The sequence below is a fragment of the Xenopus laevis genome, chromosome 3S, assembly GCF_017654675.1.
Source record: "Xenopus laevis strain J_2021 chromosome 3S, Xenopus_laevis_v10.1, whole genome shotgun sequence".
Taxonomy (NCBI): Eukaryota; Metazoa; Chordata; class Amphibia; order Anura; family Pipidae; genus Xenopus; species Xenopus laevis.
The window spans coordinates 78,597,291-78,622,460 of record NC_054376.1 but is presented as its reverse complement, the minus strand read 5'-3'; the positions used below and the strand labels follow the sequence as shown (position 1 = coordinate 78,622,460).

Sequence of the window (25,170 nt, the reverse complement as noted above, 5' to 3'; positions counted from 1 at the left end):
CCAGGTTTGTCTAGTCATGTTATGCATTTTCATTTAACTGCTTTACTATTTCATTAATACTGCATAGTAACATCTTGGATGCAATGAGGACATTGTATGCTTAAAAAGGCACAAATGTTACAGGGTGATTGTTCACATAGGAGGTTATATAAGAGTCATAGGGGGTCATTTATAAACTTCGCGCAGGGCAGATTGGTTCGCAAAGTGAATATATTTGCCCTGCGCATGGTTATATTTATAAAGCTGAATAAGAGGGTGCATACAGAATTGCGAATTTTTTATTCACAATGCGAATGTCTAAAGGGGCTTTATAAATGTTACAATTCGCAAATTGCGAATCTTTATGCGCACACTCTGCGACTCAATTACGCCATAACTTTGGTGGCGGATAAAATATTCGCAAAACAGTTTTGCAAACTGCGAATTTAACGCTTTTTTCGCGCACAACAACCTCGCACATTGGGTGCGCTCACGCAAACTCCTGTCTCATTTGCGCGCCATTTGCGAAAATGTATTCACACTGCGAATTCGCAAAAACCGGAAAGACGGGCAGAGCAGTGCAATATGTTAGCGCTCAGCAAAAAACATGCGCAATACAACCATTTGCGAAAAATATGCGCTGCGCGAACTTTATAAATGACCCCCATAGAGTTATATAAATGTCATATCAGGATGATGTTGCTAGTGGCATGGCTCTGCCTGGGTAGTCCCCCATACCAAAAAATAATCATAGCAAGCAGCAGGGCTCTGTCTAATTGTGCATCTGTTTTTTGCTTGATTGCCTGATACACTGGAACAAAGACACTACAAAATAAGTGGGGCTTCTTATTGGGTATTCGGAGAGGATTTGGAGAACAGAAATGGTTCATAAAAAGGTTCAGGATGAAAACAAGTTCTAGGAATATTTTCCAAGACAAGAGAGTCAGCAAGGTGGGTGTCAAGGTTTCAGCTTTTCATTCTCTACAGAGACTCTCAAGAAAGGGCACTGGCAGCCAATAATTAGTTATGGTGAGAATTTTAGGTTTGGCACTCTGGGGTTAGTTATGAGTTAGTAGTGGGAGGGTATTTATAGCATGCCCTAGAATATGAGGATTTTTTTTAACTTTTACTGCCTGATGTAACATTAAGCCATATTATTGGTGAAAAGTGGAGCACTTTCCTCCTGAATCACTGATACCTTTAACCAAATTTTGAATGATAAGTTGCAGAGGCATGCTTTGTATTAATATACTAGGTAATGGCAACATGTAGGGGCACATTTACTAAGCTTGAGTGAAGGATTCAAAGTATTTTTTTGGGTACTTCGACCATCGAATAGGCTACTACGACCTTCAACTACGACTTCGATTCGAACTAAAAATCATTCGATTATTCGACCATTCGATAGTCGAAGTACAGTCTCTTTAAAAAATACTTCGACTACATACTTCGGCAGTTTAAACCTACCGAGGTACAATGTTAGCCTATGGAGACCTTCCCCATCAGGTTTTTTTTATCGAATAAAAATCGTTCGATCGATTAAAATCCTTTGATTTGTTAGATTCGAAGGATTTCATCGTTCGATCGAACGATTTTTACTTTGAACGATCGATCGTAGTATTTGCGGTAATTCCTTTGAATTCGATATTCGAAGGATTTTACTTCAAGGGTCGAATTCGAGGGTTTATTAACTCTCGATATTTGACCCTTAGTAAATGTGCCCCATAGTGTTAAACTGCATCATCATCCTGATGAAGGGTGGGTGTTCCCCCCCGAAACGTTGATGTTTGGTGGCTGAATAAAAGGGGATAATCCCCAACTGCACTAATCGGTGTGTGTGCGGATCCGTTTCTTTTACACATAAACTGCAGGAGCAAGGCCAGTTTGTAATCTTTAGTTCAGAAGTATATGTTTATAAAAAGTTAGCAGACATATGTAAAATACATCTCTGTATACTAGAGTTGCCACCCGGCCAGTATTTTACTGGCCTAGCCGGTAAAACACCTGCCAAAGCCGGGGCCGGTATTACAAATTTACCGGCAATGCAATTGCCGGTAATTTGTAATACCCTTTAAAAAAAGCCCCTGGCCTGCCCCCAATTCGCAAAGAACTTACCTTTTTTCCAGCGCTGTGCGGTGTTGCTCCGCCCCTTTTGAGGCACGCCACGTAGCTGCACCCCCTTTTAGCATCACAGACCGCCCCCTTTTGGTGCCCGCCCCCCACTGGCCGGTACAATTTTTTAATAAAGGTGGCAACCCTACTGTATACTAATAACCACATGAAGCCCAAAAATGAATCCTTTTCTTCTGTTAGGTGTTCTTCTATTAAGGGTATGCACAGAAGACTTGCTAGAACCCCCACATCCTTGCACTCATAATCTTAGTTTGACAGTTTTCCAGGACACCAGCAAAAAACATGAAGTATAAATGTAAAACTGACATCATTGTCTCTCTGCCACATATTTTACACACTGAACAAGTAAGAGGCTTTACATTTATGGTGCATAGACATAATCAGAATTAGTCACCACGTTAACTGAATATTCCATATTCAGGGGTCACAATCACCAGAGTGGCACCCTGTAGCCTCTGGAGAAATAGCGGATAGTAAGGGATATCATTAAACAGGACTGCAATAACTGAACCTGGAGATGTAACCACAGAATTTCTGCATAGGATTGTGCGGCTAGCCAGACAGGATCCATGGCCCAGTTTTCATGTTTAAATTATACTCCATGGAGGCCACTGATACAAGATATAATGGCAGTGCAAGAAATATATATGCCTCCACAGGGAGCTCAATCATATAGAGTGTATTCTGGATCCTAAAGAATTATAACCAAGTGTACTCCTGACTGGTTAGGTAGGAAAAAAAAAACACTAATGGCTTCTTAGGGGAGGAGTGATTTATAGTGTGAAGTTGGAATGTGGGCAGTGTTTTTCCTACCTATGGGAGGAGTCATGGTTAGTGCTGCCTTGGGGATCTGAGGGAAAGAATGTTTTTTATGCATTACGATTATACTTATTGGTGCACTATTAGAGACAATTTTCCATTTTAAAACATGCTTACCTTTTGCCCACCATCAAAAACACACAGCTTTGCACACTGCTTTTTGGAGTCTACCAGTACATTAAACATAGTACAAACAGATCCCGAGATTCGAAAGTCAGTCGATTTATTTGCCCTCTGCAACTTAAGCTCAAAAGCTGTCCGTGTCCTAGTGGAATAATAATGTATTAATATTATTATTAATAATAATGTATTGTAATGTTCATTCTGCAGTTCAACACAAAGATAACATAGAATGATAAAATATGACAAGGGTCAGACAATCATAGTATCCCTCAGTATAAGACCACTTGGGTTTCTATTTGCACCTACATTTGAATGCCCCTATGTGCATGGTATGATTTTAACACAGTAACTTACATTTGTGCTTGCCTCAAGCCTTAACACTTAAGTCTGCTTACATCTCGACTCCATGATGGGGTTATTCAGGGCATTTGTAAGGGATATACTCTCTACACTTGATTCTAACGTAACCCATATAGGTCATAAGAAACCATTTGTAGTTGTTTTGCTAGGCCAGGGGGACATATGTGAAGATAAAGCAGAGGAAAAACTAAATATATTGCACATTTAGTTCTTAATACTTTTATTTAGTAAAATCTATAGGAAAGTTGTTCCATAATCGATATTATTTTAGAAACTATTTACCAATACCATGAGAGTAAACAAAAAAAAAGCAAGGTAAACAGCATTTCAATTTTAAAGTGATTAAAAGTGTCTCTGATTCTTTCAATTCTGCCAAACCTCTCCTTCCATTCTCCTGTTCTTTGCTCTTATAATTTAATGTTTTCTCCTTCCCCACTTTAGTTAGTTAAAAATCAAGTTGCCTTGTATTCTACAGCCAAAGGAACTATGGCTAAGGATCATTGGTCTAAATTTAAAAACATGCAAAATTTTTAGAATTCAAAATATAAACACTGAAGGCTGCGTTCAGTACCTAGCAAAAGGACAATAGCAGACGCTTATGCTGCTACTGCTGAGCTGTTGCTCCCCGAGTGAAACTGGCTTTTCCTGTGGTTATGTAAAGTAATATACAAAGTGGTAGGAGAGCAAAAACAACATGTTTTATGAGCTTTCCATAATTAAAAACAAACAAAATATAAACAATAATCCCTACAATTAATTGTAGATCCATGAGAGGATGTTGAACGGGGACTGTAATTTATTATGCACTGGCTGCTGGCTACAGAACCATCGCAGCTGCATGCCACAAAAAACCCAAGAACAATTATATTCAGTATTTTTATTCTGTAATTTCTACTGAACCAATTTCAAAGTGAGACTTTATGCTTGTTTAGCAAGTATACATCACTCAAAGGGCTTGAAGTCTATGAAAAACTGATATTTAAAGCATGTCTTTTTATAAATTAAGCAATTATTAAGCAATTATACGTCGGGTTTAAGAAATAGGGTAATAAAAGAAAGCATCCTTTTAATACCCTACAAATTATCTATTGGTCAATGCCATGGTGAGAATGCTGTGCATGTGGAATTCTAAACCGTTTCTATAAAGTTAAACCACTATTTTAATGAAGTATGCTGTTAGCAAAGAATACTTATATTTCATTTATCCTGAATGTATCACTTACATGTTATTCAGTGGGTTATTTCCTCACATACACAAATCATTTGCTTGTATATGCATAATACTTGTATTATTAATCCTTACTATATTTGTTTTTATATCTTTTTAAACACTTTGTGGGCCTTAGGATCTAATTCAAGGACATTACACATCATCATTTGGGACAGATATTCAGTTGGCAACATTTAGAAGTTCAGTTTATTTGTATTCATTAATTTCTTTGAGGCAAATTGCTTCAGTTCAGCATTCTAGTGTTATCCGGGTCCACTAATGTTCATATTTAAATGTATATTTAAATGAAATCCAAAATACAATTTGCCAACCTTTTAACACAGGCTTCTATTATATCACTCGCCATAAGTTTAAGACGCTGTTCCAAGTGGTTTGCAAATTCTGGTTCTGGCCAGTGGAGATCTTGTACAAACACCAGCAATGCATCAAGTTTCCAGAAGAGATCTTCAGAAGTCACAGAGCCATTGCTAGAAGACAAAAATAATAATGGGAGTCTTAGTATATTAAGAGTGAAACCTTTTCACGGAGTATCAACAATCATTTTAAAATGAAAAAGAGTCAAAAATACTAAAAAAAAAAACAAAAAACACAAGACACAACATAAGTCGATTCACAGCATATGTAGATTCATAAATTCTTGGAAAGTGGCTGCAGTTATTTATTCAACATTTGTGGATCAATTACTTAAGAAACCCATACTTCAACACTTCTTCCATCCACATTCAGTGACCACAGTTTCCTGGATCCATCTAACCACAGGTCCAGAGCAAATGATTAAGCACAAGTGCTGGAGCTCTGAGGGTAAAAATATTGCACCTACTCACAGCATAGGATTTAAGAATCTAGCACAAGGTGCAGACAGGCATAAGCAGTACATAGTTTTCCTGACAGCTTGAGTGCCTGGTGCTCCATGCTTGCACATTATGAATGACCACCACATGATGATCATGCAATCTCCATGTGCAGCAAAACATACAGAAAGAGGCACTTAATACACAGGTCATTCAACCTCAAGCTAGAATTCTCTGCAAACATTCCTCAAATATAAATTTTGTAGAGAACTTACTCTTGCATCCTCATTTTTGCTAGAAGAAAGTGTGGGTATGGGGCCATTAGAAATAGAGATCGTTTTTGCAGTGAATTCATAAAAATTCATAAAAACAATATGTGGGGGCTAAAAAAAAAAGCAGCTGGGTTGATTTTTAGTACAGCTTTCATCTTCCTCAGGATGAAGGGAGGTTAAATCCCCCCGAAACGTTGATACAGTGGTGTATTTGAAATAAATTTGAAAATTAAAAGGGCATTAACTCAAGGGATGAAAACATAATTATGCCTCTTTATAGGTCCCTGGTAAGGCCTCATCTGGAGTATGCAGTGCAGTTTTGGACTCCAGTCCTTAAGAGGGATATAAATGAGCTGGAGAGAGTGCAGAGATGTGCAACTAAACTGGTTAGAGGGATGGAAGACTTAAATTATGAGGGTAGACTGTCAAGGTTGGGGTTGTTTTCTCTGGAAAAAAGGCGCTTGCGAGGGGACATGATTACACTTTACAAGTACATTAGAGGACATTATAGACAAATAGCAGGGGACCTTTTTACACATAAAGTGGATCACCGTACCAGAGGCCACCCCTTTAGACTAGAAGAAAAGAACTTTCATTTGAAGCAATGTAGGTGGTTCTTCACAGTCAGGACAGTGAGGTTGTGGAATGCACTGCCGGGTGATGTTGTGATGGCTGATTCAGTTAATGCCTTTAAGAATGACTTGGATGATTTTCGGACAGACATAATATCAAAGGCTATTGTGATACTAACCTCTATAGTTAGTATAGGTATGGGTATATAGAATTTAATTAAAAGTAGGGAGGGGTGTGTGTATGGATGCTGGGTTTTCATTTGGAGGGGTTGAACTTGATGGACTTTGTTTTTTCTACCCAATTGAACTATGTAACTATGTAACTATACTGCATATAAATAGTGTGTGCGCGGATCCTTAAAACGAGATTGATGATCCTATCTTACCTTTCCACAAAACATAAATGCAACAGAGTCATCAGCTTCTCTGGCTTCTATGCTACTGCATTAAAATTAGTTTTTCACTGGTTTGGCTACAAACCACCAAAAATTCCTTTTTTTGGAGTTAGTTAATCTGGATGAATAATCTCGACTCAGATGCTACATTTACCTTCAGGTATACCTAGCAAAGCAGTGAGATTTAACAGATATCACCTGGACCCCCGACCATTAGTCCCACATATTGTTCTCCTTATGCCATGTCTGAAAGTGAAGCCAATATGACAGTATATTAATGCTAGACTGAACATATATCATGATGAGAGTTGAACATTTTAAAGGGGAACTCCAGCTTCAAACCAAAATTTGATAAAGAGGCCCACATAACACAGAACCCCATAATATATCCATCACAGTTACCTGTTTCTTCAAAAAGTATGAATAAATGCCATTTTCTATTCTCTTTCTGCATCATTTGAAATCTTGGCAGGGAAAGATGTTACAAATTATAACTACTCCACATCTTACAGACAGCATGCAGGAACTACATAACCCATAATGCATTGCACTGTGATGTTCCTTTCCTTCTTGAAATCACGTGTGCAGGGAATTGTGGGGTTTGGAGGATGCAGTCTAAGGACAGCTGGCTGTTGATACAAAGTAACAGTAGTCAGCCAGCTCAGCAAAGTAGTCAGAGAGATCAGGAGGAGAGCAGGGGGCTAGCCTTAGGGAACTGTCCGAACCATTAAAAATCATGAAAAGTCTGCATATTTGTAAAGGAGAAGGAAAGTTACCGAAGCAGTTTATTGCAAATAGATTAGCCACAATATTGCAAGCTATAAAACTGTATTTATTCTGCAGAATGTGTTACAATACCTAAGTAAACAGCTTTAGAAGCTCTCTCTGTTTAGGATAGCAGCTGCCATATTAGCTTGGTGTGACATCACTTCCTACCTGAGTCTCTCTCTACTCACTCATAGCTCTGGGCTCCGATTACAGCAGGGAGGGGGAAAGGGAGAGGGAGAGAGGGGAAAACTGAGCATGCTCAAGCCCTAACCCTGGACGTTTAAGCTGAAAACAGGAAGTCTGATACAGAAGCCCATGTATAAACAGTAGAAGGAAAGAAATGCAGTGTTTCTTTTGACAGAGAACTCAGAGCAACATTCCTTTGAGGGTTTAATGATGTATTTATATAGATCTATTTGATAAAGCTTACTTCATTTTAGCCTTTCCTTCTCCTTTAAATAATGTATATTGCAAAGTTGCTTGAAATTATATTTACTTTTCAAAAGTTATGTTTTTGTGAAGTTTCCCTTTAACAATTTTCAAAATTGTATGTATGTATGTATGTATGTATGTATGTATGTATGTGTGTGGGGGGGGGAGGGAGATTGCATGTATACTGAAAAATAAAGCTTTAAACTACGATGAATCTTAAAATACTATTTAAAAGATATTTAATACAGCTAGCGTCATTCAGCAATTGCTTTTTTTTAGGTTTATGGGTTTTAAGATGGATGGCTAAACCTTGGATACATATCTTTTTTCACTGATGATATCTCTGTGTACAATTATTGCCAACAAATTCAGAGGGAAGCACCGGTCTAGCCAAGATATCCCTTGAGTTACATTCTCAAGAGACCAATCAAAACATTAAAAAATGAATAATCACTTGACACTGTACTCTCTAATAACTTACAAACCTTAAAATACCCCAGCAATGCATATATGCAAAAAATAAAAACTAATTTGGAAAAAATAGTAAATCCATCCCTGCTACTGGATGTATGCTGCTATGAAAAATACTATGTCGCGGTCCTGTGGCGCATCAAAATAATTTGTCGCAAACGCGTATTTGTGTTTTGCTGTGCGATGTTATTTTTTTTCTTTCAATAGTTTTTATTGAAGAGATTTCCAACAAAAGGAGGGGGATACAGAAGAAAGAAAGGAGGAGGGGTATATGGCAAAACAAAGGGAGAAAAATTGCAAAACAAATAAAGGTGAGGGGTTGCCACACATTGGTTGCATAGAAATATCAACAGTCATGTATCATGTCATCACAGAACAATCACACGCAATGAAGTATAAAATACCATACAGTAGTATGCGGTATCAGAAAGTCAAGAATTATAGGGGCTGCCCATTACCTAGATTTACCACAGTAAGTATTCCTATATGTCACTGTTGCACATCTAACTGAATGGTCATCACAAGGAATGGTTTATTGATTTTGGGACGAAATAGACAGGTTCCTAAGAATATTCGGTGAATATCCAGCCCTTTAGCAGGTACCCTAGCTATGTTGTTTGTATGTGTCTGAGTCTCTAAATAGGAACCACCGTAGCCATGTGTCCCTAAAGGATTGATTTTGTCGTTCAGTTCTAGCTGAGAGTTCCTCAAATTTTGCCAGCTCGTTAATTTTACCTAGCCAGTCCTTGAAGGAGGGGGAGGTAGTCGTCTTCCATCTACTTGGGATAAGAATTTTAGCAGCATTAAGCAGACATCTTTCTAAGGCAGAATCTGGTGGTGTCTCGGACTGGTCTATCTCGAGATTCAATAAGGAATGGGCTGGGGTACGCACAACTTCTCGGCCTAGTAACTGAGAACAAGCATCCAGAATTGATTCCCAGTAGGGTCGTAATAAATTACAGTCCCAGAAAATATGTAGAAGTGTGCCAACCTCTGATTTACACCTCCAGCATATGTTGTTAGCTGTTGGATATATCTGCTTCAATTTCTGGGGTGTGTAGTACCACCTGGATAGGAGTTTGTAATTCATCTCTTGAATTCGGCAGCATCGCGTACTGAAAAGCAATGCCTTTATTCCATTCCTGATATCTTCTTCTGAAAGTTGCACCGCCAATTCCCTTTCCCAAGCTTTGATAAAGTTTAAGTGCGTTATTAAGTCCCGCTGTGTTTGAAGACCATATAATGTTGAAATAGAGTGTGAGGGAGGGTCAGGTGCTAAGCACAATTGCTCAAAAGATGTAAGGTTCCTTCCCATGCAGGCGTTCCCCCCCAAATAATGATAGAAATGTTTAATTTGGAATTACTGGTAATCTGGCAAGTGACTGGTCGGTCTGGCTTGTCGCAATTTCTCGAGGTCTGCTAATTGATCATTTGTCATGAGATGTATCATTTGGAGGTGGCCATCCACTAACCACTCCTGGAATGCATTAGAATTCAAGGCTGGTGGGAATGCCGGGTTATTGGTGAGAGGAGAAGGAGAGGTTGAGAGGTGCATCTTATGCTTTAGTGCATCCCAAACCTCCATTGTATAAGTTAGAGCTGGGTGGGAGGCGTGGAGTATTCGGCGATGTACTTTATCAATCCAGGGTAGGTGGATGAGATGTGTGCATGTGGACTGTTGTTCAATTTCTATCCACGCTTTGTCATCCAGGTGATATGACCAATCGATAATTCTGTTCAGGATCGCTGCCCTGTGGTATCGAAGGCAGTCTGGCATAGCAAGCCCACCCTCAGCCTTCTTTCTGTAGAGTGTGCTTCTCCGGATCCTAGGTGGCTTATTATTCCATACAAATTTAAAAATAGTAGATTGAAAGGATTTGATGCAGGATGACGGAAAAGGCAAAGGTAAACATTGGAACAGGTACAGGAGCCTCGGCATCACATTCATTTTGATCACATTGATTTTCCCTAGCCAAGAAATAGGTTGTTTGGCCCAGAATACCAAATCTTTTTTCAGTTTTGCGTGAATCGTCTTCGCGTTAACCGCGACCCAGTCTTTGTAATCTTTTGTGATTTGAATTCCCAGGTAGGTGATGGACCTATTTGCCCACGTATAGGAAAAATTTTGAGAGAGACCTTGTATAGTGTGTGGCGGGACAGATATATTCAGGGCCATGGATTTAGTAAAATTAATTTTGAAATTACTAATCTTACTGTAGACAGTGAGAAGACTGTTTAAATTAGGCAGCGAGATCAGAGGGTTGGTCACAAAAAAGAGCAGATCGTCAGCATAGGCCGCTATTTTATACTGCTTTTGCTTAATTTGTATTCCCGAGATGTCAGGGTGGAGCCGGACTTGCGTAAGGAAGGGTTCCAATGCTAGTATGAAAAGGGTGGGGGAAAGCGGACATCCTTGTCTGGTGCCGTTCCTGATATCTATGTAGTTAGAGAGAGTACCATTCACCTTCACCCGGGCAGCCGGTCCATCATATAAGGTTTCTACCCAGTGGCAAAGGCGGGGCCCGAATCCATATTCCCCAATGCACCTGAACATATAAGGCCAGCTCACCCGATCAAATGCCTTTTCGGCATCTGTTGAGAGTAGCATGAGAGGAATCTGTTTTATCTTGGAATAATGTAGTAGGTTAATTAATTTATTTATGTTATCTCTTGATTCCCGTCCTGGGACAAATCCAGCCTGATCCAAATTTACAAATTTTCCTAGATATGTCTGGAACCGCTTAGCCAGGATCTTAGCCAGGAGTTTTATATCCGCATTAATAAGAGAAATAGGGCGATAACTACCGGGGTCTTCAGGATTCTTATTAGGCTTGAGCAAAAGCGTGATGTGTGCCTCAAGGGACTGTTTAGAAAATTTTGCTTGGTTCTGTAAACTATTAAACGCGGTAGTCAAAAAAGGCACCAGAATGTCTGCACATTCCTTGTAGTACAAGACCGTGAAGCCGTCCGGTCCTGGACTCTTACCCGCAGGCGAAGCACTTATAGCTGATCTCACCTCATCTTCTGTAATATCAGTTTCTAAGGATTGTCTCTGATCCATAGAGAGCTTTGGCAGAGGTACCTTGCTAAGGAAATTAGTAATGGCTGTGTCCGTAGATACATCCGTCGCAGCTTTCACACTCTCTAGCTGATAAAATGCTTTATAATAGTTCTGGAATTCATTCGCTATTTGGGGAGTGCGGAGTACCTTCCCCCCTGTCTTAGGCTTTATACAGTAAATGTGATTTTGGGTAGCTTGCGAACGAAGAAGGCGGGCTAACAGCTTACCGCATTTATCTCCGTGTTCATAGAAATAATGTTTCATTCTTGTGATCACTTTTTCCACATAAAAGCCGTGAATATCCGAGAGTTCTTTTCGCAAGTCTGCAAGCGTTTGTATTATCTCAGGTGAGGGTTGGTTTATGCAGAGCATCTCTGTGTTCCGAATTTTGTCCATCAAGGCATTGTAATGTGTCATACGCGCTCGCTTTCTGCGGGCGCCTAATTGTATTAGAATACCTCGTATGTAGCATTTGTGAGCTTCCCAAACAGTCATGGGGCTGACTTCATTGTTGTCATTATTCTTAAAATAATCCTTCATCGCCTGTTTTAATTCAAGTAAGGTGGAGGTCTCTTTTAGGGCTGAATCATTCAATCTCCAGGTATTATGTGCACCAGAGTTATTCCCGATCGCCATATCTAAGGTAATGGGTGCGTGGTCCGCCCATGACCGGGTGTGAATGTCTGCCCGTTCTATCTTATCGAGGTAATGTTGCGTCACAAACAGGTAGTCGATTCTGGTATATCGGGTGTGCCGCGCGGAATAGAACGTGTAATCTCTTTCTTGAGGCTTTAGTAATCTCCAAGCATCCACCAACTGCCATTGATGTAACATATGTGTGATCTTTTTAAGGGTTTTCGCTGCTGTGCTGGTCGTGCCTACGGAACAGTCAAGATGGGGTTCAAGGGGAGCATTAAAGTCACCACCTAAGATCAGAAGGCCTTCCGAGAAACCTTGTAGGGTCTCTAAGATACGGTTGAGTTCTAAGTCTTGATTCTCATTTGGATGATATATAGCAGCCAATGTTATTGTTTGCGTATCTACAGTACCTTTAACAAACATGTATCTGCCTTTAGTATCAGCCTTAGAGGCTGTTACCTTGAGAGGGAAGTTCTTCGCGAGTAGTATGGCTACCCCTTTAGTTTTGGTCTGTTGCGGATGACTGTGGTAGATGGTGGGGTAATATTTATTAGACCATTTCGGGACATTGGAGTATTGGAAGTGCGTCTCCTGTATGAATGCTATTTGTGCTTTGTGTCGTCGGAGTGTGGCTGACAGTAATATTCTCTTCTGGGGGGAGTTTAATCCATTTACATTTAGGTTAAGTATTCTCATCGCTGTGTTGCCTGAATCAAGCGTGATGTCACCGTTTCTTGCCATACCGTTGTGTGGTGTAAAGGAGAAAAGAAAAATGAGGATCGTTATAAAGTAGGGGAAGTGGTGAACAGAGATGAGGAAGGGACAAGAATGGAGTTAGAGGAGGTGAGGAAAAAAAAAAAAAAAAAAACTGGTTAGGGAGAGATCTAGAAAGGAAGGCGAGTGAGGAGAAAGGGTGATAGACGAGGCAAGGGAAGAATGGAGGGTTAGAGGGTATAGGAATAGGGTTAAGATAGGAGAAAACCCCTAATGAAAGTAGGGGTAAAGGTTATTCGCTCCTGCCCGTGGAAAGTGACAGAGATCACTTCCACGTAGCGAACAAGCAAAGAGCGAGGCTACTGGGGGGCGAACTTGTGCAGGTGAGGCTCCGGCTGCTTCATGCCCGTAGGTATCTATCTCCCAATACTGGGTAGGACCAGAAAACATCGGTCTATCCTGTGAATCCAGAAGGGGCCTCGTAAGATGTAAATCATTCCACGAGTAAATTCCTCCAGCCCGGACAACCCAAGAAACTCCTTGATGTCCTATACAACAGATCCTGCCTATCTGGGTTCGGGCAAACTAAACAGGATTTTACCCTGAAATGGCCTGCTCTATCGGTGTCATTCCCCTGCGCGGGTTACTGGGCAGGTTGGTAATGGGTACCTATGCCATGTCGCTAACTGTCACCATAATAGTTAGAGCCTAGCCACCAAAACAAATACATCAGCATTGCACGTTAACATTATAAAGATACATGTAATAAGAACTTAGAAAGTGTCACAGGTAATGCATCAACAGAATAGAGTACCTGGTGAGAATGAATCAGTAGAACCAAAGGATCATTAATAAGCAAAACAAAACCAAAGGAATATAGTCACGACCCAGTGAGCAGTTTTCCAAGCAAAACATGTTAAACTGTGCGGGCCTTGCCAAAACCTTATCAGCAGAAGTAAGGTAAGTCCGGTATCAGTCTTACGGTACAAGAAGGAGCAACATTACCGTGTGGAAATCAGCGCTTTGGAAGCGTAGGACGGTCGATGCCATAAATAAAATTAGACCAACCGGTGACGTCTGGGAGCGGTATGCCAAGTGCTGTGCTGAATCTCTCGGCCTCTCCTGGTTCCCGGAGATGATACCAGCGGCCATTACTGCGCGCCGACAACGCGAATGGATGGGCCCACTTGTAAGGTATCTTGTGCGATCTTAGCGACTCGGTCAAATCTTTCAGGAGGCGTCGTTGCTGTATGGTAGAATAGGCCAGATCCTGGTACAGCTCGATCCGGTCTTCCTCTATTTTCAGGTCCCCGATTTCTCTGGCCTTCCGGAGGATATCTTCCTTCTGGCTGTAATGGTGCATACAACATAGCACATCACGGGGTTTACCAGCTCTGGCTGTCGCGACTCGATGGAACCTGTCGATACGGAGTGTTGCGTATTTATCTAGGCCCAACAATTGACGAAACAAGTCCTCCATAAGATGGCGCGCCTCTGGCGTCTCCACGTCCTCCGGTATCCCTCTAATCCTAATATTGCAGCGGCGACTCCTGTTTTCGGCATCTTCAGCAGCCCTTTTCAAGAAAAGGAGCTGCCGGTCGTGGGAGTCGAGCCGATCAGATAATTGCAGCGAAGTAGCTTGCAGATCCGCTTGCGTTTTTTCCAAGGAGGAAAACTTGTGGGTAAGAGCGGTCAGTTCAGTTTGTATAACGGACACTTCTTGCTTAAGCGTGGACCGTATGTCCGTGAGGAGTCTGGCCAAATCTGCTTTATTCGGCAAGTCCAAAAGGAGAGATTGTAAGGCCTTAGGGTCTGGTAGCTCCTCCGCTTGTGTCAATGATGCAGGTTGTAAGTCCTCGTCAGCCATATTGGTTTCAGCAGGTTCGGTCATGTCACCCTGCGATTTCCCGAAAAATTCTTCTATGTCTTTGGTTCTTTTAACACTCGCTTGTTTGGGAGTGGGTCCAGGGGTCGGGGCTTTAGTATTTTTGCCCATTTTGCTATTCCTGGTCGTCATATGCTGTAAATGAGGCAAGAAGGAACCGGAGCTCAGTAAAGTGCGACCTGCTCAGTGCGCCATCAAACCACGCCCCTTGCGATGTTATTTTTTGACACGCAATGCAATTTGATGAAACCCATCTTCTATGGGTGTTTTGTTTGTGTAACCTTTTTTCACCTTTGGGGCTACCAATAAAACATTTTCCATTACTTTCAAGCTTTGTAGACTGTGATGATAAATTAATATGTCATCTTTTGCTTTGTGTCTGAATGTGCTGAATTGCATTGGAGTCAATGAGAAGACCAATTCACACGCGTGTTTCACTAAGTACACTGCTACACACATGCCCTGCATTGTTAGAGGACTCTTATCTTTTCAATAGAAAAAAGGGGCTCACATTTTTTACAGTTTCTTAAAAACATCTGTGATTATTTAAAATATCAGTGAAAATTGGAAAAAAGGCATATTTTCATATCTATTCATTTATTTTTAACACTATTTTTCACTGCACAGATTGGGCTATTTCGAACTTTTGAAGTTCCTCTTGGCTAGTTTTGGGCTGGTTTTGTAGCTGACTTTGGCTGGTTTTAAAAATTACAATCACAACTCTGTTGTCACCTTTTTTCAGATTTGGGCAGGCCCAGAGTGGCAATCTGTAGGTTCTGGCAAGTGCCAGAGGGGCTGCCATAGAAAGTCACTATTTAGTGGGCTGATGGGGCCTGTTTGGGCCTCTGTGTACTTTGAATGCCAGGGCCTATTTTGACTCCAGACCAGAAATGGTTTTTGGGCTACCATTAAAACAATTTCCCTTACTTTTAAGCTTTGTACACTGTGATAAATGAATATATGGCATGGCATATGGGAAGAGCAATTCACACTTATGTTTCACTCAGTAACTACTACACACACATGCCCTCCCTGTATACATTGTTAGGGCACTCCTATCATTTCAAAAGAAAAAAAGTGTTCACATTTTGCCAGTTGCATAAAAACATCTGTACTTTTTTTTTACATTAGCTCTGGTTGACTCTTAATGGTATCTACTATTACTCTTAGTCTATATTGCTGTTGAACCAAAATGTACCATCTATAGTTTATTATTAATAGCTTACTAACACAGGCTCAACTATTAATAATTAATCTGAGCACATAATAACTGGTTGCTTTGTATCCCACATTAAAATCAATAAACCATATATTTATGTCAATGAACCATATATTTATGTGTAAATGTAAGTAGTCATAATTGTGTTATATTATCCAAACAACTTCAAGTACCATATGAGTAGTAGTTAAATGAAAAATAAACTCCAAATATATACTTTTCAAAAAACCTTTATATAAATATATAAAACAAAAACACAACAGTGCTGGACTGGTGCAGCAGTGCTGGTACAATTATATTAGAGGAGGAGGAGGAAGAAGAGGATTATCCCTGAAGCTGTGCAGGAGGTCCCTCACTTCTTGTATCTCCCTCCTCATCTCAGTGACCTGCTGCACCAGGCCAAGTCGTGGTGGTGGTGGCGGTACTGGTGGTGCTTGGCCTCAGTCTGTGTAGTAGCATCAGCTGCTGCTACTACACCAATGCCCCCTTCAGCCTCTGATGGAGATGTGATGGAGGTGCTGGAGGACTCGCAGCAGGTTCTGCTGCCTCCTCCTCCTCTCTGCCTCCTGCTGCATCGGCCTCTTCCTCGGCCCCTCCTTCAGCTAGATCTTCTTGGATCCACTCCGCTGGCAATCAAAGAATTTCAGTTTGAGTAATACAGCACTTGCATTTGTAAAGTACAAATTATACAGGCTGAGGAGTTGTATAACTACAGAAAACCATCATCAATAAGGATGGCAAGTTTGGGACGGGCAAAACCATTAAGAGAGTTTTTTGCAGCAATCTCCATCAGGCCCGGACTGGCAATCTGTGGGTTCTGGTAAATGCCAGAGGGGCTGCTGTAAATTGCCATAGACAGGCACTATTTATTGGGCTGGTGAGGTGCTGTTTGGGCCTCTGTGTAGCTGAAATGCCAGGGCCTATTTTGAATCTCAGTCCAGACCTGATCTCCATTTAACAGCTCATTTACTTGTTATCTAACTTGTCTGCAAGTTAACTGTTCCAATCCTAATTAAAGTATTCACTTAAAAACATTTTTGCTGTAAAATAGCAAATCATTATAAAACAAGTCGTGACTTTATTGTTATAAATAAGAAAATTCTATGTTTTGTCTACCTTCCACCTCCACACGCAGTTCATCCACCAAAGCAGTGTGCCTCCTCTTCAAATCACTACAGATTCTCTGGAGGTTACACAGAGGCAGGATGACCCAATAGTGCCGGCGCAGCCTGCGCCTCAGCCGCTCCATAATGCTCCGGCGGAATGCCTGGATGCCTATTGTCCTGGCAGGGATATTGTCATATCCCTCCCGAAGCAGGTACATGATAAGGTACCTCACCTCCTCCAACCGCATCCTCCCAGGTCCTACTAAGGCCATGGCTTGCAAGTTTTGGAATGCTACAAGGGCAGTGCTTTTATATCGGTGACGCCCAATTTTGACGCATGCGCGCGCAGCAAGTTTGATGCGTGGTGCCATATTTTGCTGCAAAGGTGCCGAATTTCGACGCAAAGGCTCTGAAATTGATGAATTGACTACTGTAACACTCAAATACATTGATTTTTTTTATTTTATAAATTTTAATATTAAGTACACTATATATACACTATATAATATATACACTATATTTGCTAACTAGGCACTATTATAAGTAACATTATTAGAATTTGAAGAAGAGGTAGACCCCCCCCAACCATAAATAATTAACCTGAAAATGCAGCATTATTAGAAGCCACATCAGTTTTAGGAGCCTTGGCAGACCCAATCCAGAAGAAATTAGACAAGCATGCGGCAACATTTTTTATGAATCTGCTATTGAATTGAGTGTCCCTAAAATCCATCATATTTTTTTAGTTGCACGTTTCACATAATGCAAACCTTCAATACAAGTATAATATAACACAACACTAGCATTAGTTGTACAGTTTGAACAGTCTGTTAATTTGTTATTTGTATAATGACTGAGGCAGCAGGACTTTTGGCCGCAGTCGTTTCAGGGGTAATAATAGTGTGACTACATTTGCCAACCAAGCAGCAGCATTGGAATCAAAAGTATTAGAGCCAGAACAATTAAATGAGGTAGAACTCAACCAGAAGAAATTAGCCGACTAAGCGGCAATATTAGAAGAAACATTGTTAGAAGCCATGTTAGGCCTCAACAAGAGGAAATTAGCCGACTAAGCAGCAAAATTATAAGCAACATATTTAGAAGCCATGTTAGGCCTCAACCAGAAGAAATTAGCCAAATAATCAGACAATAGTAGCAAAAGCAGCAGTATTGGAATCAACTGTATTGGAGCCAGAAGAATTAAATGAGGCAGGCCTCAAACAGAAGACATTTGCCAAATAATGAGGCAATAGTAGCAACAACAGCAGCAGCAGTATTGGAATCAACTGTATTAGAACCAGAAGAATTAAATGAGGTAGACCTCAACCAGAAGAAATTAGCCGACTAAGTGGCAAAATTAGAAGCAACATATTTAGAAACCAGAAGAAATTAGCCGACTAAGCGGCAGTATTGGAAGTAATATTTTTAGACGCCATATTAGGCCCCAACTACAAAAAATCCAGGCCTCATTCATTTTTATGAATGTCAGCAAATCCACGCTGCCAGTGGATAGCCGTGTTCGCTTCTCAGTGACCACCCCACCTGTGGCACTGAAGACACTCTCTAACAGGACACTGGCAAGGGGGCAAGCCAGCACCTCCAGAGCGTACTGTGCCAGTTTTGGCCATTGGTCGAGCCTCGATACCCAAAAATGCATGGGGTCATCATCACGGCGAATGGCATCCTGCACGCTGACTGACCCCATGCTGGTGGTGGCTTTGGGTGCTGACTGGGCCTGCTGCTGCCTGTTGAGGCTCAAAAAAGCTCTTCCACACACCCATGAGATCTCCGCCTTTGCTGCTGCTTCTGCTAGGTCCCCGTCTCTGCTGGGTGTGTGGAGTAGTGGAGGGCTGAGAAGTGTCAGACTGGGGGAAGGCCTCCACTAGTTTTGAGCACAGAGCCCTCCTCAATTGACCCACCCTCCTCTCTCTCTGGCTGGGTAAAAGGAACTCCCCTGGGGATTCAGAGGCAAGTCTGCATATGGACAGCTATGTAAAAGAGGTGCCCCCGACCAACCAATTCTTGACTGCCCTCCAGATGTAGCAGGTCATCTGGCTCGACCTGCCCCTGCTCTGTACCCTCCAGCCGCGGACAATAGCTGTGGTGGTTGGGTGGCGTGTGCCCTGCTCCCCATGTTGCGCAGGCACCCAGTCCTCCTCAACCTCCTCATCAGGCACTATTTCCTCCTCATCCTGCCTCCCAGCCCCCTCTGCCTGCCTACGGGGCCTACTCTCCTCCTCCTCAGGCACGTCACCCTCCTCTAGCAGCCCATCCAACGTGCACTTGAGGAGGAACACCAGGGGTATCACATTGCTAAGACACGCATTGTCCCTGCTAACAAAGAGTGTGGCCTGCTCAAAGGGAGCAAGTACTCAGCAGAGCTGTTTGCTGCCACTGCTCTGCACTGAAGTACCCTAAATCTGCCCCCTGAGTACCCCTGGCACTGTGCTCCAGCAGGTAATTGCTGACCGCCCAGCACTGCTCTACGAGGCGCTCCATCATGTGCAGGGTGGAATTCCAGCTCGTCGGCAGGTCACAGATGAGCCGGTGGGGTGGCAGATTATGCTGCGCTGCATCTGTGCCAAAGATGCGCTGGCGGGGGGGGCCTGCAAAAATGGGCGCGACCCTTGGTAGCTCTTGAGAAAGCGATGCACCACAAGGTTGAGGACATGTGCAAAGCAAGGCATGTGGGTCAGGTGGCCTAGGTGGATGGCAGCCAGCAGGTTACCTGCCTGGAGCTGGCGGGGAGTGAACCACCGCTGCACCCGAGTCTGGAAGGCAGCCATGAGCTCAGGTGCATTATGACTCCTCTCGCCCAGGGAGAGGAGTAGCAGCACAGCCTGAAATCGCTTGTGCTGCACTGAAGTGTAACTGCGGGGACATTCAAGGGTGGCTCATCCATAGCGGAGGAGGAAGTGGGCATGTGAGGTTTGCCCTGTACCCCACGGGAAGGCACCTGTAGCCTGAGGGGAGCGCCCCTGCTTGCACCCTCCCCAGCACTCAGGGTGACCCATTGTGCAGTGTAGGTTATGTACCTCCCGTGCCTGCTGGCCCACGTGTCAGTGGTGCAGTGCACCCTGCCGCCGACAGCATGATCCAGTGACACATTCTCCACCACCTGCTGGTGGAGGGCAGGGATGGCCTTCCTGGCAAAATAATGGTGGCTGGGGATCCGCCAGTTAGGGGCAGCGCAAGCCATCAGCTGTCGGAAGGGGACTGCTTCGACTAATTGATAGAGCAGCAGCTGCACTGCCAGAAGTTTTGCCAGGCAGCCATTAAGCATATGCACTTGGGGATGGCTGGGGGAGAGAGAGGCGTCTTGCGGGTGAGGAACTGGGGGAGGGAAACCTGGCTGGACAGGGGCCGCATTGAGGAGGAGGCTGCAGAAGAGGCTGAGCTACACAGTGGCTGCCTCCGACTGTGAGCCCCAGAATCCTCTTCCCTTGCTGTAGGGTCTGGGGAGCTAGCACCTCTTCCCTGAGGAATGGGAGGAGGTGGACCTGCCACTTTGGTGCTGCTCCCACGTCATCCTGTGATGACGTTTCATATGGGAACTTAAAGCAGACGTTCCCATATGTGACCCTGCCTGCCCCCTTCAAACCTTCTGCCGGCAGAGCTGGCACACTGCTACCGTCTGGTCCTCTGCCTGTTCATCCTCATCCCCTGAACTGCTGCAGTTATCCTCCTGAGCCGGTTCCCAGGGTCTGTCCCTGTCATCATCCTCCCCCAGACCAGACCCTGCCTCATACATGGCATCAATACACACATCCAGCATGCTGGTGTCTGATCCCACACCAGCAACCTGCTGCCCTGCCATTAGGGGACCCTGCCCAATATCCCCTACTGATGTGGGCTGTGACATGACCTCCTCCTCATCAGACATGAATGCCCCCCCCCCATTCCTGCCTGATCATCAAAAAGATCCTGGGTGGCTGGGCACAAGTCCACCTCAGGATCAAATAAGAGGGATGGGGTGTAATCCAGCCCTGAGCTAGCAGGTGATGGGTGAATTTATTCGCCCATCACTAGCAAGTACATAAGGGAGTACTGGAATGCCTTCTTTATAGAGGTGTTATACCAGGATTCCCTTTACATGTGGTGCATACATGTACAACTGGTCAATCACATGCTAAAAGGTGATATAGCAGCTTGTTTTCTGATGTACCAGCACAGGTGCTAATTCCAACCTGATTGCAAACTTATCTTGTGGAACCAACTATTTTTGAGCACCACACTGCTACACTGTATTCCTGGAAAAAAAGGTAAATGACATTCGCAAAATGTATTGCACCCCATCTGTCACCTTAAATGAATCTTTAGCTACAGAATGAATTCTTAAACATCCTATAATTTAAATCATAATAAATGACCTATTAAAGAATGTTACCAAAGTGGCATTTATATGTTTATATACACATGTACAGCACAGGTTGTCCAGAATGCTTAGGACCTGGGATTTTCTGGATAAGGGATCTTTCAGTAATTTGGATCTTCATACCTTAAGTCTAATAAAAAATAATGTAAACATTAAATAAACCCAATATGCTTGTTTTGCCTTCACTAAGGTTTAATTATATCTCAGTTTGGATCAAGTATAAGATACTATATTAATATTACAGAGGAAATCTTTTAAAAATGTAGATTATTTGATTGTAATGGAGTCTATGGGAGACAGCCATCCTGCAATTCTGAGCTATCTGGATAATGGGTTTTCTCTGTAATAATAAAATAGTAGCTTGTACTTGATCCCAACTAAGATATAATTAACCCTTATTGGAAGTAAAACCAGCCTATTGGCTTTATTTAATGTTTAAATGAATTTCTAGTAGACTTGAGGCATGAGGACCCAAATTACAGAAAGAGTGTTGTGACTTTATTCATTCTGTAGCTATGCACATGTTGTCAAAAGCACATTTGTGCATGGACTCTGACTGACATGGCCACTTTTTTTTTTGTTTAAAAAAAAACTACTGTTATCCAGTGCTCTATTAGCCTGAACCTTTGGTTGGGGATAATATTTTTGCCCAACAGATGCCCTTTAAGAGTAATAACACACAAGGTACTGGTCAGGCATTTTACCGGCTGCAAAACACTGCATGAAACACTGTAATCATCTCTTCCCATTGCTAGCAATATAACATAGGTGAATTCAGAAGAATTGCCCCATGTGCCATAGACATATGAACAAATAATTAGGTTTGCATTGGTGCCTTTAACAACATTTAGGGGCATATTTATCAAGGGTCGAATTTTGAATTTGAAAAACTTAGAAATTCGAATTAAAAAGACCAACCGAAATTAAGGTTTTTTTGGCCGAATAGGTCCGTTTTCGATCGAATAGGTATGAATTCAGCTGAATTCGAATTGTACAATTTGAATTAATAGCGCATTCGATCAAATTCGATTCTAAGTTTTTCCCAAAAAAAACGTTTGATTTTTCAAAGTCCACCAATTGACTCTAATTAGGTTCTAGGAGGTCCCCCATAGGCTAAAACAGCAATTCGGCAGTTTTAGATGGCGAATGGTCAAAGTCGAATTTTTAAAGAGACAGTACATGATACATTTTTTTCAAATTCAAATCGAATTTGGACTATTCCCTAGTTGAAGTACACAAAAAATAGCTCGAAATTAGAATTTTTTTAATTCAGACATTCACCCCGACCTTTGATAAATCTGCCCCATAATGTACAAGATTCTAATAGAAAACAGCACAGTACCAACAACAAATTATTTAAAAAAAAACACAGCAAAGATACTCGATTGTATTCCTTAACATGCAACAGCAGAATTGCAACTTTTAGCTACCCTGTGCTCATCCTGATAGAGAAAAACTGATCACTGATCAATAACAAAAAAAACCACAGGCAAAGCCATGCTAAACAGGCATGCATTTTAAATGCACTCATTGATACACACGTGGAATCATATAAAGAAGCCATCCAGGATGGTGCCGAAAAGCTAGGTATCTGTGGAAGATTAAGAGTCAAGCTTGGAATTTTTGGAAGAGGAACAGTAGGAAGATTGTTGGTGATGCTCCTGTAAAAAATATAATTCAGGAACATAAAAATACTTCTCTTTTGTTCTTAGAACAGAAATACCTGATGACAAAGTTTAATGTATAAACATGTTTCTATATGATAATAATTGACAATAGCTAATATTTACTTAATTGATGTCTTCCCTAAAGTTCTCTTGGATTTGATCTATGATCTAATGTTCACTATACATTTTTGAAGTCACCTCTGAATGTAGTCTAAATAACTGGAAAAAGTTATAAAAAAAAGACAAAAGCAAAACATTTGCAGATTTTAGTTTAGTATTTTTTATGTTTTATATGTCTACAAGAGCTGACATTTTTGCAAAACACTAACATTGATGGGTTTTCCCCGCATATGTAAAAGTATGCATGCAAATAAAACAGATCCATTTATATGTAACTTTTATGGCTTACTAACTCTTTATTTATAACTTAAAGGACCAGAAACATCTACGTAATACTGACACGTTCTATGATTTTTATAGGAACGTGTCAATATCCCTTTAAAGGACTAGTAACATCAAAAAAATTCGTTAGAATACAACAAAAAAAAACATCAAGACAAATTAAACTTTAAAAAAGCAAAGCCTTTATTAAGAAATAACTTACAGAAACTCCACTTCCTGTCCTCTACAGAAAAGGCAAAAGGGCGACCATCCATCCTGCTGGGCTTGATTTCTCCTCCCTGGCTCTTCACTGACAGCGTGTCAATCTCCTTCTCCAGCTCTTCAGAGGGCTGCAGCGGTGCCATTATTCCTGTCCCCACTGTAAAATAGCAGACCGGCAGCATACCTTCCATGCACATGTAACCCAGAACCCCCTGCATTATTTTAGGCTCTTTCTAATAGTAAATGCATAGTTTCGGATCAGCGAAACATGGCTATCCTGGGACCGAGAAGATTCCTTCTGCGTGCTGCTGGGGGGACACTCAATCACTGTATGGAGCAGTAAAGGGAGCCGCGTTTCTCTGCAGAGCCTGCCTTCAGGATGTGAAACAGCTGGGCGGCGTGTTTGTGAATGGCAGGCCTCTGCCCAATGCTATCCGGCTGCGGATGTGAGCTGCAGACGCTGTCAGTAGAGAGCTCTCTCCGCACATCCCCCAGGCGAACTGCTGCCTTCGCGATGGCTCCAATCACCTCTTCCAGCCTAGTCCCCTGCACCAAGCCTCCGCCACTCCCGCCTCTCGTTTCCTCGAGATTATTCATATTCACAAACCATTCACATACACGCCGCCCAGCTGGTTCACTTCCCAAAGGCAGGCTCTGCAGAGAAACGTGGCTCCCTTTACTGTTCCATACAGTGATTGAGTGTCCCCCCAGCAGCCCGCAGCAGCAGGCAGAAGGAATCTTCTTGGTGCCAGGATAGCCATGTTTCGCTGATCTGGAAACGATGCATTTACTATTAGAGAGAGCCTAAAAATAATGCAGGGGGTTCCGGGTAACCCGTGTGCATGGAAGGTACGCTGCCGGTCTGCTATCTTACAGTGGGGACAGGAATAATGACACTGCTGCGGAGAAGGAGATCGACACGCTGTCAGTGAAGAGCCAGGGAGGAGAAATCGAGCCCAGCAGGATGGATGGTCGCCCCTTTTGCCTTTTCTGTAGAGGACGGGAAGTGGAGTTTCTAGAAGTTATTTCTTAATCAAGGCTTTGCTATTTTAAATTTTAATTTGTCTTGATGTTTTTTTTTGTTGTATTCTAACGAATTTTTTTGATGTTACTAGTCCTTTAAAGGGATATTGACAGGTTCTTATAAAAATCATAGAACGTGTCAGTATTACGTAGTTGCTGTACCCGCAATAGTTCCCTTCAAAGCCGCCTGAGCCCCGCAAACCTTTGTTAACCCCACCTTCTGACACTGCTAAAAGATCTTCTGTACTGTTTCAGTGACACAGAGCAGGTGGCGGCACAATCCTTCCATAGGCTAATTATGAATGAAAACAGGACTTCAGCCTATGGAAAGATTGCTCTGCCCCCCCTCCAGTGTCACTGAAGCAATGCGGAAGATCTGTTAGTAGTATCAGCTGGTCTGCTGCACCAAGGTTCGGGATGCTGGGGGCGGCTTTGAGGGGGAACTATTGTGGGTGCAGAACCTAATTGATTCTGACACGTTCCTATGATTTTTATAGAAACGTGTCAGTATCTAATAGGGACATCTAGCGTG

General features: G+C 42.2%; 1 protein-coding gene across 7 annotated transcripts in view; it reads right to left on the bottom strand.

Annotated features, from left to right (window-relative positions):
* Nucleotides 1–25,170, bottom strand: part of cadps2.S (Ca++-dependent secretion activator 2 S homeolog) — a 192,434-nt gene that overhangs the window by 36,720 nt on the left and 130,544 nt on the right. For 5 of the 7 annotated variants that reach the window (XM_041588530.1, XM_041588528.1, XM_041588529.1 and 2 more), the window contains 3 exons: nucleotides 22,887–23,006; nucleotides 4,957–5,112; nucleotides 3,049–3,196 (listed from right to left, as the gene is read on the bottom strand). In XM_041588530.1, the coding sequence (XP_041444464.1) occupies nucleotides 3,049–3,196; nucleotides 4,957–5,112; nucleotides 22,887–23,006 (424 nt within the window). The remainder of the gene's footprint in view (nucleotides 1–3,048; nucleotides 3,197–4,956; nucleotides 5,113–22,886; nucleotides 23,007–25,170) is intronic. The other 2 variants (XM_018255849.2, XM_018255851.2) reach the window with 1 other exon arrangement.